The 13,699-nt window shown below is 46.5% G+C and overlaps 1 protein-coding gene across 2 annotated transcripts; it reads left to right on the forward strand.

Moving 5' to 3' along the window:
* Positions 1-2,533: 2,533 nt before the first annotated feature.
* On the forward strand, positions 2,534-6,566 carry PNMA8A (PNMA family member 8A). Of its 2 annotated transcripts, XM_072966817.1 has the most exons (3): positions 2,626-2,760; positions 2,905-4,263; positions 4,798-6,566. In XM_072966817.1, the coding sequence occupies exons 2-3, from the start codon at positions 2,976-2,978 to the stop codon at positions 4,812-4,814; spliced, it is 1,305 nt and encodes a 434-aa protein (XP_072822918.1). In that variant the 5' UTR covers positions 2,626-2,760; positions 2,905-2,975; the 3' UTR covers positions 4,815-6,566. The 2 variants fall into 2 exon arrangements, with proteins under 2 accessions (XP_031537803.1, XP_072822918.1); XM_031681943.2 differs by having other exon boundaries at positions 2,534-4,263.
* The last annotated feature ends 7,133 nt before the right edge of the window (positions 6,567-13,699 follow it).

Raw genomic sequence — 13,699 nt, forward strand, 5'->3', positions numbered from 1 at the left:
AGATGGACTGGTTCAAGCATCCCAGAACAAACTCCAGGTCATGGGAAAGATGGTTTAAGAAGAATGCTACTCAGCAGCAGAAGGGCCCCTGGAACTCTTGTCTTTACAATAATAATAGTTTACTATGTGTCAGGACCAAATACATATTTTTCTTTTTACAAAATATTGACTGCTGAGTATTTGGTCACAGGCAAAAAAAATCACCAGCATCAAATGAACTTTAGGGAATGTAAAAAAAAATTCTGAAATTCTATCAAATTTTAAAATTTTTATCACAATTCTTTTTTTTTAACTTAATAGCCAATTTTTAACATTTGGCAGTATAATTTTGTAACACAGTCAGCCACTAGCTTGCTCCTCTGGCTACTCTACTGCCCATTTATGACACTAAATGGCTGATGAAGGAACAAGACATATTTGACGAGCTCTGCTTGCTGATGATGACCTGTCACCAAACTATCAACTTTTCCTTCCTTGCTAAATGTAACTGACAAAAATAGATTTATCTTCTCTTCAGCTGACAAGCCAGAAGATCTAGGTGATGGCAATGACGCTATTTCATTGAAACAAACCCATGAAGTGAAACTTTGTGCGCTGCTAGAAAAAGCTACTTTGGGGAATATTTTCAGGGACTAGAGATTGTTGCTCTTGCTGTCTTTTGAAGTGATGTCAATCATCAACAATCCTAGCTGCACTCTCCCTTTGCAATATCTTTCTGTTATCTATGGCTGCTTAATAAGCCACCCCAAAACTTAGTGGCACAGAACAACTGTTTGTTACAGGCACTGATTCTATGAGTCAGGAATTTACACAGAGTAAAGCAGTGATGGTTTGTTTCTGCTACACCATGTCTAGTCCTCAACTGGGATGATGTAAGTGGTTGGGGGGTGACTCAAATGGTTGGGGGTAGAATCATCTACAAGTTTCTTTACTCCTATGTCCCAGTACCTGGACTGAGGTCACTTGAAGGCTGAGCCCAGCTGGGAACTGTTGACTGGAGCACACATCTGGCTTCACCATGTGGCTTGGGCTTCTTCATGGCATGGAAGCCAGAGAAGAATTGTGCTTCTTACTTGGAAGCTCAAGAATCCAAGAATGAAACTGTCCCAATGAACAAGGAAGAAGTTGCATGGCCTTTTATAACCTAGCCTGAAGAGTCACATACCTTTCCTTCCAAGATACCTTATTGGTTCAATCATTTCCTTTCTACCACACGCTCCTTTATAAGCAGTTACAAGTCTGCTCAGATTCAAAAGGGAGGGGACACAGATCTTCATCTCTCCATAGGAGGTTTGTCAAAGATTTTATTGCTATGTTTTAAAATCACTGCATAATGATACACATTCATTCTTCAGCTGATTCATAGAATTTCAACATGTAAAACACATGGGATTTTTAAACTCTAGTTATGGCTAGAGTGTTTACTGGAATGTGAATATTTAGATTGAACAATTTGAATGTCATCAAAATATGATGGGAACTTGGGCAATCAATCACACAGATATTGATCGTGTCAAGTTCAGGCATGCCAGAGATGACAGTGAAATGGATGCTTGGCTATCTGGCCTTGCAAAGGCCAATTCCAAAATGGAATTCAAATAACAGATTTTGGTTGAATACCCAGATCCACTGCATCTTTCATACATGATCCCCCTGAATCTTCAAGATGTCCAGACCAGGAAACTTTTGTGTATTCCTATTGTGGAGGAGAGGAAGGAGTTCGGAGAGCTCAGATTACTTGCATAAGATCGCAGTTAGGAAGCCGTATTGCTAGATGTATTAGTGACAACTCAAACCGAGACACTGAGGAGTGTTTTTCTTCTTCTTCTCCTTCTTCTTTTTTTTTTTTTAATTTAATGGAGGTTCTGGGGGTTGAACCCAGAACCTCATGCATGCTAACTAAGCACGTGCTCTACCACTGAGCTATATCCACCCCTTCCCTGAGGAGTGTTTCTTAACTGTCAACAAAGGTGTTGTCTGTAGGCAGTGAGTTGAGGAAAGAAAGGTGAAGCACAATCCCCAAACATGAAGCGGTAGGGACTTAAAAGTTTCTAGAAGCTTCTGGAAATTTCTGTAACCTAAGAACCGAAGCTGAATGAATGGTTGGGGGTAGAATCATCTACAAGTTTCTTTCCTGTGGCTTTCGTTATTAAAGCTGCTCTTTCGTCTCACTGATTTCCGGTGTCTCCCAAGAGTCCTGCTGGCTGAACCCAACAGGAAGGTAGAGGGGAAGAGGGCTAGTTGGTGCAGCCATAGAAGTCAGCAACCCCCACCGCCATCCCAGCTCCACGTTGAGTAGAGGCAGGTGGAAAGACTGCGTCTGGAGGGGCAGTCGGAGAGCATGCAAACCCCTCTGGCTCGGGAAACAGCTAAACAGTCACACTCCCACCAGGCTACCCAGGCCTTATAGCACGGCTAACGCGCTCGCAGGTAACCACTGGTTGCCATGGAGACCGCGGGCTCTGCGCAGCCAGGCCGCGCGGGAGCAAGTGCGCAAGCGCACACTGCGACGCCAGCCTTGGCTGCGCGCAGCTGCCCGGGTCGGGGCGAGACGCCGGGGCCGGAGCGGGATTGGACGCTGGCGTCCCAGCCCTTGGCCCAGAGCAGCCGCGCGGGGGTGGCTTGACCAGGCGTCTGGCCGGCGGCCGCATCCCAGCGGCCTCGCCTTGGCCCAGCTGGGCGGTCAGAGGCGGGGCTGCCAGATCCCGGCCAGGCGGGCGGAGAGCCAGGCCCCGGGGAGGAGCCGAATCCAGGACACGTGTGAGCACCCGGGGCCCGCTGTGGGGAGAAAGGCCCTGGGAAAGCGCGAGGCCTCCTGCAGGCCAGCCGTGCAGGGGGCAACTGAGATCTCTGAGCCTTGCCGTGTTCCCGGGAATCTGACCCTCCTCTCCTGTCACCTTACAGGATTAATACTTAGGGACCGCTGCAGCATCGGTCCACCTGGTAGACTCTTCAGTACACAGGTGTCCACGACCATGGCAGTGAATCTTTTGGAGGACTGGTGCCGGGGAATGGAAGTGGACATCCACAGGTCTCTGTTGGTCACGGGCATCCCAGAGGACTGTGTCCAAGCGGAAATTGAGGAGACCTTGAATGGGGTCCTCTCTCCACTGGGCCCGTACCTCGTGCTCAACAAGATTTTTTTGAGAGAAGAGAATACCAAAGCTGCTCTCGTTAAGGTCGGCGAGGGAGTGAATCTGAGGGCTATACCCCGGGAATTCCCAGGAAGGGGGGGTGTCTGGCGAGTGGTCTGTAGGGACCTCACCCAGGATGCTGAGTTTTTTAAAAACCTGAATGAATTCCTGAATGCAGAGGGCCGCACCTGGGAAGATGTGGTCCGCCTGCTCCAGCTTGACCACTCCCCACCACCCCAGAACCAGAATCAGCCTCCAGAGAACTGGGCAGAAGCTTTGGGGGTGCTTTTGGGGGCGGTGGTGCAAATTGCCTTCTACATGAGTGCTGAGAACTGCAGCCAGGAGGAAGTGAGGGCTCAGGAGGCTGCTGAGGCCCAGGCAGTAGCATCCTTGGCTTCAGCAGCAGGGAAGAAGGTCAAAAAGGAGCCAGGGTGGGCTGCGGAGGTAGGCTCTGCCTTGAAGATGGAAAACCTGGATGGCTGGAATGACATGGAAGATGAGGGTGACCCTCCCAAGCCTTTGGTTCGAAAGGCTGGAGCTAAGACTCGCTCCAGGAGAAAGAAGCAGAAAAAGACTCCCAAGCAGGAACCAGTAGCCTGGAAGAAATCCAAAGGCAGCCATTCCAACAGCTTGGCTTCTTTGGAGGATCCTGAGGCTGGTGATGCTGAAAACATGGAGATGTCTGAATGTATCAGGAGCAACAAAAAACCCCAAGTGAAGCAGGAGGAGTTGGATTTGAAGAAGCCCACAGCAAAATGTGCCTGGAAGTCTCCCAGCACCCCACCTGACACTGCCCGGGCGGAAGCCGCACGCCCTGGTGTTGCCTCTGAGTCAGACCAAGATGGTGGTCCCGAGGGCCCACCCAAGAAGAAGGCCGTGGGCTGGGCCTCCACAAAGAGCCCTGCTCCCGTGAGGAAGAAAAAGAAGGTGAGCTTGGGCCCTGTCTCTTATGTCCTTGCTGATTCGGAAAACACCAAGAAGAAACCTGTGATTCCAAAGAAAGGGCCAGGCTTGCAAAGGGATACATCGGTTCAGAAGGCCCCTCGGGGCCCACGGCCCGCTGAGTCGCCTGCCTCCACCTCACAGGGTCCAGAGGCCAAGCCAGAAGGCTCCCCTCACACTTCCAATGGTGAGAATGACGGCAGAAGGTGTTGCAGTTGTGTCAGCAAGTGGATGCGAGGGGATGGGGCAGCAGGGGCAGGTGGGACCAGAGGAACCTGAGGGGGTGGCGGGTCAAATGGTCCTTGAGGAGGACCCCAGCACCATGGAGGAGGCGGGTGACACATCAGGTGAGGTTTTAGAGGATGAAAACCCTGTTCCCCTCCCCACTCCTAAGAGCCCCAGGGAAGGCTGACAGTGGGGATGCCTGTGGGGGCAGGAGGTGGCAGAGCAAACCCACTGACCTGTCGCTTGTTGACAAGTGTCTCTGTGGTATTCTACAGTCATTCAGCTGCTTCATCCAACCCACCTCCCTCAATAAGAACTGAATCGGTTGGGGTTACAGTGTCGATCAGGGTGAGTGGCTTTGAGGGTGGGGTTTTCTGGAGGCCTGGTTGGGAGGTAGGAATGTTCAAGGACATGGAAAATTAAAGGAAGCGAAAAAACTTTCCAGTGACACCCTTCCCCCCTCTTCCTCTCTTGAGCTGTTCTCCTTTATCCACAGAACCCAGAAAGCTCTAATATGGGGGACCACCCACACCAGAGGAATTGAAAGAAGAGCAGGGAAGAAGTTCCAAGTCGAGAACCAAGTTTCTCTTGTCACCGAATGACTTTGGACTCTTGTAGGGACCCAGCTGGTAGAGATCCGGTTCTCAGAGGTAAAGGGTAGATGAGATCTTGGGATGGGAAGTCGGGGAGGGAGGTGTTTCCCTATGCCTTTTCCCCTGCCAGGCCTGCTTTTTCCCCTCCTCTCAGACGCGCCTTCGGAGGTTGGAGGGTCACTAAGCGGACTGGGAAAATTTTAGAATGTTCACCTTTAAATGTGGTCAAGGTCATTGTCAGATTCATCCGTGTTCAGCCTTTCTCCCCATCCCCTGCTGCCTCTTCTGGATTGTCAACCTCTGCAGGGCCTGGTGTTTTAAAGAGCACAGGGGCCATTTTCTCCCTCCCTTGCTCTCCGAGCTTGCACTACCTAGTAAGTTAAGCCAAGATCTTCGCTGCAGATCTGACTTCCTTGCTTCTACTGGTTTGCAATGTCCATCCTCCAGTTATCTCACCAGAGGGTGGTAAGGTTCCAAGAGTTAATTTTGGAGAAAAAGAATGTCCACTTAGGCCTTGAAGTGTTCAGTTTTAGGTTCTGTTAATAAAAATGGTACTTCGATTCCCAGGTGGGGTTAGACCCTTGCAGGAAACTTGCAGGCAACTTGCAGGCAAGAGGAGTGATTGGTCGGGAAGGACTCTGACTGACATTCATGCTTTCCCACTTCTAATTCTATCCAGTGCCCCCAAGCTCTCAACATCTTTGAAGCTGAAGACCACATCTCACATTATAGGAAGAGAGGGGAGAATACTCTTTAAAAAATTAGCTGTTAATTTCTGCCCTCCAAATTGACAGAACACCATGTCTCCTGTGTGTGTGGGAGGCAGGGGAGGGGCCAGTTACTTGGGATCAGTGGTTTCCAAACTGTTTTCCCGGGTAGGCCCAAGGAGTGCTCAAAGAAATCATCCGAGTCTATTTTTTGATGTATTTAAAAAAAAAAAAAACAACTGAAAAATGACTACTTGAATATGTCGTAAGCCAAACCTGTCGCATCAGAGACTACCGAACATTACCTTGCATTCAGAAGTGAACTTGTTTGGTAATGGTGTCCAATCTGTTGATACTGCCATCTATTTGCATATGATTGAATTTCTTGTAAATGCAACCAATAGGAAAGGCTTGAAGTGGGAGGAGTTAGGTCCTGTGCACGCCCTGTCATATAACTCTTGGAAAGAAGTTTCCCGTTGTAATTCACGTGCTCTCGTCCTGCTGTGATATTCAGTTGTGATAGAAGTAAATGTATCAACTCGGCACACAGTAATCAGTCTATCAGAGAGAGTTTTAGCCCTCTGCGTTTTCTGGGTCTCTCTTACGACTTGGATTTTTATGATCAAGAATGTGAACAGTTGTTAGATGTTGTTAGTGATTCAGCTTTGAAAACAAATTTCTCGTGACAATGCATTTCAAAATCCTGGATGAATCTGAGGATGCAGGGAAGAAAGAAATGGTTTTTATTTCTAGCCCTTCATCTGTGTACATCATGGTTTTACTTGTGTCTGAGCAAAAGAAAACTCAGGAGTGAATTGGACTTTCAAGGTGACGGACGCCTGCGGCTCTCCAGTTCCAGATTTCAGAATCAGGTCCATTAGGGCTTCATTGTGTGAACACATTGACACCATGATCAGTAAATGTAACGTATGTGTTATGAAATAAAGTTTACCAAATTAAGTATCTATCGAGTCTCTTATAGATGGAAGTGGCTTGGACTATTTAATTTGAGAAAATGGTCCCCCCCCCACTGAACAATACACACTGTCCCAGACTCCCAGCCCTGCGTGGGCTGTCTGTCAGACCTGGGTTCAAGCTACAAGGGTCGTCAGTTTTCTGTGAGAGAAGAAGCCATCGAGATGTCTGTCCTCATTGCTATACAGCGTGCCACCACTGTGAAAGACTCCCCCACAGATCCTGGGGTTTCCAGAAGTTTCTAGAACAGGTAACTGGTGATGTGAATTACCTGAAAATGCTAGTTTATTTTTTAAAGCAGCTGGTAGATGAAACTGTGTCTTCCTCTCAAATAGAAGCTGAGCGCTTTCAGCTAAAAACTGAGTTAAGTTTCCCTCTCCCCTGCTAGGGACTCCAGAACCAGGACTCCAGAGCCAGCCACCGCCTGAGTCGCCTGATACACAGAAGACCCAAGGGAAGCTGGACTTTGAGGACAGGAGAGCCAAGTAGGCCCTGGAGTGCACACACAGAAAGACCCAGGTCAAAGGTTTATTTATTGGCTCCTTTCCTCTGCGCCTCTATGAGAAAAGCCATATGTGGCCAAGATCTTTAAGTAACTCCCACGAACCCTCCTTCCCTGTAGTTACACCCAGTCCATCAGTAAAGGTGAAAGGCTGACCTGGCCCCTAGTTGGGGGAGATCCAGGGATGGGGCTTCGTGGGGGGACAGGGGAAGTCAGCTCTCCAAGGAAACCCCCGGACCACTTGTTGGACGGGGTGGCATTCTCTTCCAGGCTGTGCCTCGGAGCAAGGCCCAGCCAGAGGCACCAAGGAGAGGCTGTGCCCACCAGTAAGAGGGCTTGAAGGTAAACCTTCATGCATCGTGCTTTCGTTTAGCCAGAATTTATTGAGCATCTGCCAGGGGACAGCCAGGAACCAGACAGAATCCTGTGCTCCTGGAGCTGACATTCTTGCGGGGAGGTGGACCACGCATACAGAGATAGGATGGTGCATAAGGGGTGTTAAGTACTGCGGTGAGACGTGACACAGGGAGGGTCAAGGTGAGTGTGTATGCAAGAGACAGAGAAAGAGAGAGATGGCTGCTCTATATAGTCAGGGAGGGCTTCTCTGAGGCGGTGACGTTTGAACAGATCTGAAGGAGCTGAAGGGTGATACAGGCGGCCGGCCAATGGAACAGCATCCTGGGGAGAGGGAACAATCAGTATGAAAGGAGGCAGGAGGGTGCGTGGTCTGAGAAAAAGTGAGGAACGGAGGGATGTGGGAAAGAAGGGAGATATTTCTGTATGGATGGGCTTTGACTTTAATCTGAGTGAGTCAGGAGCCATGAAAGAGATGTGATCCTGCTTAGATTGTCACAGGCTCCCTTGCCCGTTCCCGCTCTCCACCAAACCATAGCTCCAAGGAGGCTCTCTCTCTGCCTGTTGTTGGACCTGTGGGTGGTAAAGTGTCATCCTTGATCTGAAGAAGGGATGTTCAGCCACCCCAGCTGGTGTAGTGTCTTCTGGTTCTTTTACAGGACTCTGGGCATCTGTGTCTGACACTGGGTAAGAAAAGCCCAGTCTAGAATCAGTGTCCATTCCCATCAAGACCCATGTGGAGCCCCCAGGGCTGCCAGCATCAGTCTCACGCCAGCGGTGTTCAGGGCCTTCGCAACAGAGAACTGCCCACACGGCCAGCCCCTGTCTCTCTTGTTGACAGATACAGTTCTCACTGGCATTTTGTGCCTCAGGGTGCAGAAAGACTATGTCCAGATTCAGCCCATCTCAGTACTGCTACAGTGCCCTGTACTCACTCATCCCTTGGACCCCAGCCACCATCTCAAGGGAGCATGTGGGGATTTCTGCTTGTGGGTTCCAGCCACCTTCCAAACCTGGGAGTTCTGACAGTGAGACAGTGGCATGTCCCACTGAATGCCTGTCTCAAATTCCCCTAGGGATCTCTACATGTGTCCCACATGGGCGTCCCTTTAATAGGCCAGATTTCCAGTGCCCTCCTGCCTGACCATATGGCCAAGCCACTGGCCATCACTCATGAGTCAGTAAAAACCCAAACATAGGGGATTTTACCACTTTAATTCTACCACTGTTTGGAAAACAGCCTGCAGTTCAGCCCACCGAGCTGATCTGTCTTTACCGCCTTCCACTCTCTTCTTTCCTAACTAATAGTAGAAGGGAAGCTTGCTACTGATGGAAGCCATCTTGCCACCATGTGGCAGGAAGTGCAAAGGCCCTGAGACAGGAGTATTTCCTGTGTGGGGGAGGCCAGTGCAGCTGGAGCACAGTGAGCAGGAGGGCAAATAGCAGGAAGAGAGGTCAGAGAGGACTGACTTTCTGAACCCAAGGTGATATAGAGGAAAGCAGATCCAGAAGAGAGAGAGAGAATATTGTTTACATTGTGTGAGAGCCTGGCTCCAGCCATGCCTGAAAGCCAGAACTCTTGGATTTCTGGGTTACATGAATCAATAAATACCTTATTTTTTCTTTTCTTTCTTTTGCCCACTCCCTCTTTCCCCTCCTCCAGCAACCTGAATTAGCTTATTTCATACGTGAAATTGTCCTGATTAATGAAACTACAAAAAGGCATACAATGAAAACTAAATCACCATTCCACCCTAGATTCCAGAGGTTTACTAGTTTCTTTATATCCTTCCAGAGAAGCTCTCTGTAGGTAGATTTATAGCACTCATATGCAGATATATTCTCATCCCCGTTTTCACTCAAATAGAATACTATGCACATTTTTCTTAACTTTGTTTTTCATCTAAAGTATCTTGGAACATATCTTGGATAGTGTCCCATTTTTCATCATCTGGCTGCATAGACTCAGGGTGAGTGGCTTCAGGTACATTTGTATCCAGCTGCTGAAAGAGAAGCCTGAGGAATCTGGCTCGCCTGCCACTCTAAGCTTTGTTCTCTGAGTTGGTTCCATTCTCAGGCCAGCTTCTCCATGGTGACAAAGGTAGCTGCCAGCACATAAAGTTTGACCCTTAGAGCGCCAGTAGAAATGGATGTGTTTTCTGATGGTTCCAGTCAATGTCCCAGGGAAGACTTCTTTTTTTTTTTTAATTGACATATAGTCGGTTTACAATGTTGTGTTAATTGCTGGTGTACGGCATACTGATTCAGTTATATATATACATATATATATATATATATATATATATGTATATATATATATATGCCTTTTCATATTCTTTCTCATTACAGGCTGTTACAAGGTACTGAATATAATTCCCTGTGTTACACAATAGGACTTTGTTGTTTATCCATTTTTTATATAGTTGTTGGTATCTGCAAGTCCTGAACTCCCAATTTATCCCTCCCCACCCCACCAGGGAAGACTTCTGATAGGCTCCCACTGGGTAATGTGTCTAGCTCCAAAGCGAAGTGACTATAGGAGCAAAGTGCCCTGATTGGCTGGCCTGGGTCACATGTCCCTGTGACAGAGCGTGTAGGCGCTTTGACTGACAGCCAGCCCCTCTGGACATCAGTGGAAGAAGGGAGGAGCTGGTTTTCAAGAGGAAGGGGTGCAGAGAGGACAAAATTGTTAATGAATGACTCCCGTAGAGATTCAGGACAAATCTTTAGGCCTCCAGCTTGGAGAGAAGGCTTGGAGAGACCCTGAAGTGTGGGCCACAGGACGGGGCTGGAGGGAAGACACCGCCGAGAGGAGTGGGTAGGGGTGACAGCCTGCTTGGGTTTGAATCTCAGCTCCACTCTCTGACTTGGGCCAGTCCGTTGTTCTTCATTTCTTTATCTGTAAAATGGGGCTTATAGGCGTCAACCTCAGAGCCCTCCCAAGGTGGGAGACAATCTACAGTAATGGGTCAGGCTGTGGGGCCTTTAAAATCTGTTATGATAAACACCATCACTAGGAGAAAAGTAAATATTTTGAATGGGGGTTGTCTTTGGGGAGAGGGACTAGGAGGTTAGGGGAGGAGAATTTGTTTTTCACATTGTTCCTTTTTTGGTACCTTTTGTATTTTTAGCCTTGCCCGTGAATTCTTTGCTTCTGTAAAATATCAGTAGAGCTGATATCTGGGAGGTGGCATGAGAGGCCATTTTTTTCCTCCCCAATGTTTGTGTTCTGTAAACTAAAGCACGTTGACTCAGGTTGCCCGGGTAACTTGTTTTTTCTAGAGGCTTTGGAGTAAAGATTCTCCTTTGAGATGAGAACATAATATTTGACATTGTGTTAAATGTGCCTTGGGTAGGTAAGCTGGTAACTTTGTGCTACTTTGGTTTTTTTTTTAATTATGGCAAAATACACATAACATAAAATTTAGCCTTTTAACCATGTTTAGGTGTACAGTCCAGTGGCATTAAGGACATTGACACTGTTGTGCAACCATGACCACCATCTGTCCACAGAACTCTTTTCATCTTGTAAAACTAAAACTCTAAATAATAACTCCCCATTGCTGCCTCCCCCCAGCCCCCAGCAAGCACTGTTCTACTTTCTGTCTCTATGAATTTGACTATTCTAGGTACCTCAAATAAGTGCAAACACAGTATTTGTCCTTTTGTGACTGGGCTTGTTTCACTTGGAATAATGTCCTCAAGGTTCATCTCCGTTAAAGCAAGTGTCAGAATCTTCTTCTTTTTAAAAGGGAAGATATTATTATTCTTCCTGAATAATGTTCCATTGCCTGTGTGTACCACGTCGCATTCCCCCATTCATCCGTGGGCGGACACCCAGGTTGCTTCCACCTTTTGGCTATTGCGAATAGTGCTGCTTGCAACCTTGTACACAAGGATGTACAAATATCTCTCTGCCTTCCTGCTTTCAGTTCTCTTGAGTATATACCCAGAAGTGCAGTTGCTGGATCATATGGTAATTTGATTTTTAATTTTTTTGAGCAACTGTCACAGTGTTTTCCATCGTGCTGCCTTGATTTTAAAATCCCAGTATGCCCTCTTCTGCGAAATTGTAGAAGCTTGACCACATGGCAGAAACCTCTCCAGCCCATCTGCCACCTATGGGCTCCAGTTTCACTGTGATAATTATGAGTGAACCTGGAACAGATTTTGCTGGCATAATCTGTCCTGATATGTGAATCTGGTATGTGTTGTAAATTTGAGGTGTTCTCCTAAGACCCTTTGTTTATGGGAATGTGAGCAGTTGTTAGGGTTAATTAAATGCTGAAACAAAATCTACCACTCTCCTTCCAAGCCTTGAGATCTGCTTATTGGAGCATTTCCTGTAATTGCAGGCTGAACAGTTTAACCTTCTTACAGCTGGAGTAGCCAAGAAAATTCTAGAACAGACCAGGAAAGCGGATGGGCCTTGTGGGTTATTAAAAGACATTATAAAAATATATTATGAATCCACAGTAACGGATAGTGCAGTAGAACAGATAGGCAAATCAAAAAGTAGACACACAGGTTTGGGAAATTTTGTTTGGTGGTTTTTCAAATCAGTGGGAAAAGAGAGATTATTGAACACATGGTGTTGGGCAGCAGTTTTCCTTTTATAAAAAACAAATTCCAGATACATCAAAGAATAAAATACTAAAAAAAATAAAACTACAAAAGTTGTGGAAGAAAATACAAGGGAATTTTTCCATCATTCTGGCATCGGAAAGATCTTCCTAAGCAGGTTACAAACCCTAGGGGCCAAACCAAGGGAGAAAATTAATTCGTCAACACAAAAATTAAAAATCAACCTGTGGCAAACATTAGTATAAAAAAAAGACAAATGACATGTTTGTAAAATGTTTCTAATATATATCAGAGTAAAGAGATAGTTATTCAGACAGAGTAAGCAAAAGATGAACAACCTAATAGAAAAATGGGCAAAGCATATGAACAGGCAATTCACTGGGAAAATATTACAAATGACTGATAAATTATGTGAAAAAGAAAGCTCCCTGCACTCAATCTGCAGTCAGTGCAAATCGAAACAGGATAGCATTTTTCATCTAATGGGCAAACTTTCTTATATTGTACATACTCCCTCTTGGCAACTGTATTAGGGAAAGGCAGCTTTATAGAGCACATTTGTTTAAACTGATGCCAACTTTCTGGAGTTTTTATTGATATTTGGCAATCACAACTAATATTTTCAAAGATCACTGATGAACCTGTGCTACTTTTACAGAATATCAATTTGGTGATGCTACTTGAGTGGTGGGATTATGCGACATACAACATTTGTTCTTTTTTATTCCCTCACATTAAAAAATACACCACCACAGACGTTTAAAAGCACCCAAATACATGATTCAATCCAGACATGAGCCAGTGCAGTGAGATGAACTTGTGCCTCCACAGTAATTTTTTCTATCCATCTCTGCCTAGAGATTTGCACTTTTTTCAACGGGATGGGTGATGGAGAAGGTTGGAGAGCTGTGTGGATCTGTGTCTGAGCTCACCACAGGGCACATTCAGGCTTGTAAAACTGGCCTCAAGAGTCCTGGGTCTACACAGCACATCTGTCCCACTCAGCGAAACATCAGGCAGGGCTCTTGCAGGTCCATTGGGTCCTAACGACCACGTAACAGCAAAAGAGTGTGTGGCAGGTTTCAGCATGACTGCATGATACTGGGACACTCTTAGTGCCCGCCCGGTGTAAGACTTGGTATTTCTTCTGTGGCTTCTGCCATTTTGATGAGGAAAATTGTGATCATATGAGAAGATAATGGAAACACATATCGAGTAGGGGTGACCACACAATCCCCCCAATGTACATAACACATAAAAAGTAAACGTGTGTATTTTAATTCATTTAGAAGTACAGTGTCTGTGCAGGTTTTAATTAGCCATCAGTTAATGGACATTTGGGCTGTCTCCACTTTCTGGCTATTGTGAATAATGCTGCTGTGAACATTCACATAACAAGCTTCTATGTGGACATATGTTTTCATTTCCCTTGGGTTACCTAGGAGTGGTTCATCCATGCAGTGGAATATTGCTCAATATTAAAAGGAATGAAGTACTGATACCCACAACAACATGGACGAATCTCAAGGCTTTATTTTAAGGGGAAGAAGCCAGATGCAAATATGTATACATACTTTTCTTATTTCAGGCTGGTCAGACAGAATACCCTAGGCTGAAGGCTTGTAAGTAACAGAAATTTATGTCTCACAGTTCTGCAGCCTGGAAATCCGAGATCAGGACCCC

The sequence above is a fragment of the Vicugna pacos genome, chromosome 9, assembly GCF_048564905.1.
Source record: "Vicugna pacos chromosome 9, VicPac4, whole genome shotgun sequence".
Lineage (NCBI taxonomy): Eukaryota > Metazoa > Chordata > Mammalia > Artiodactyla > Camelidae > Vicugna > Vicugna pacos.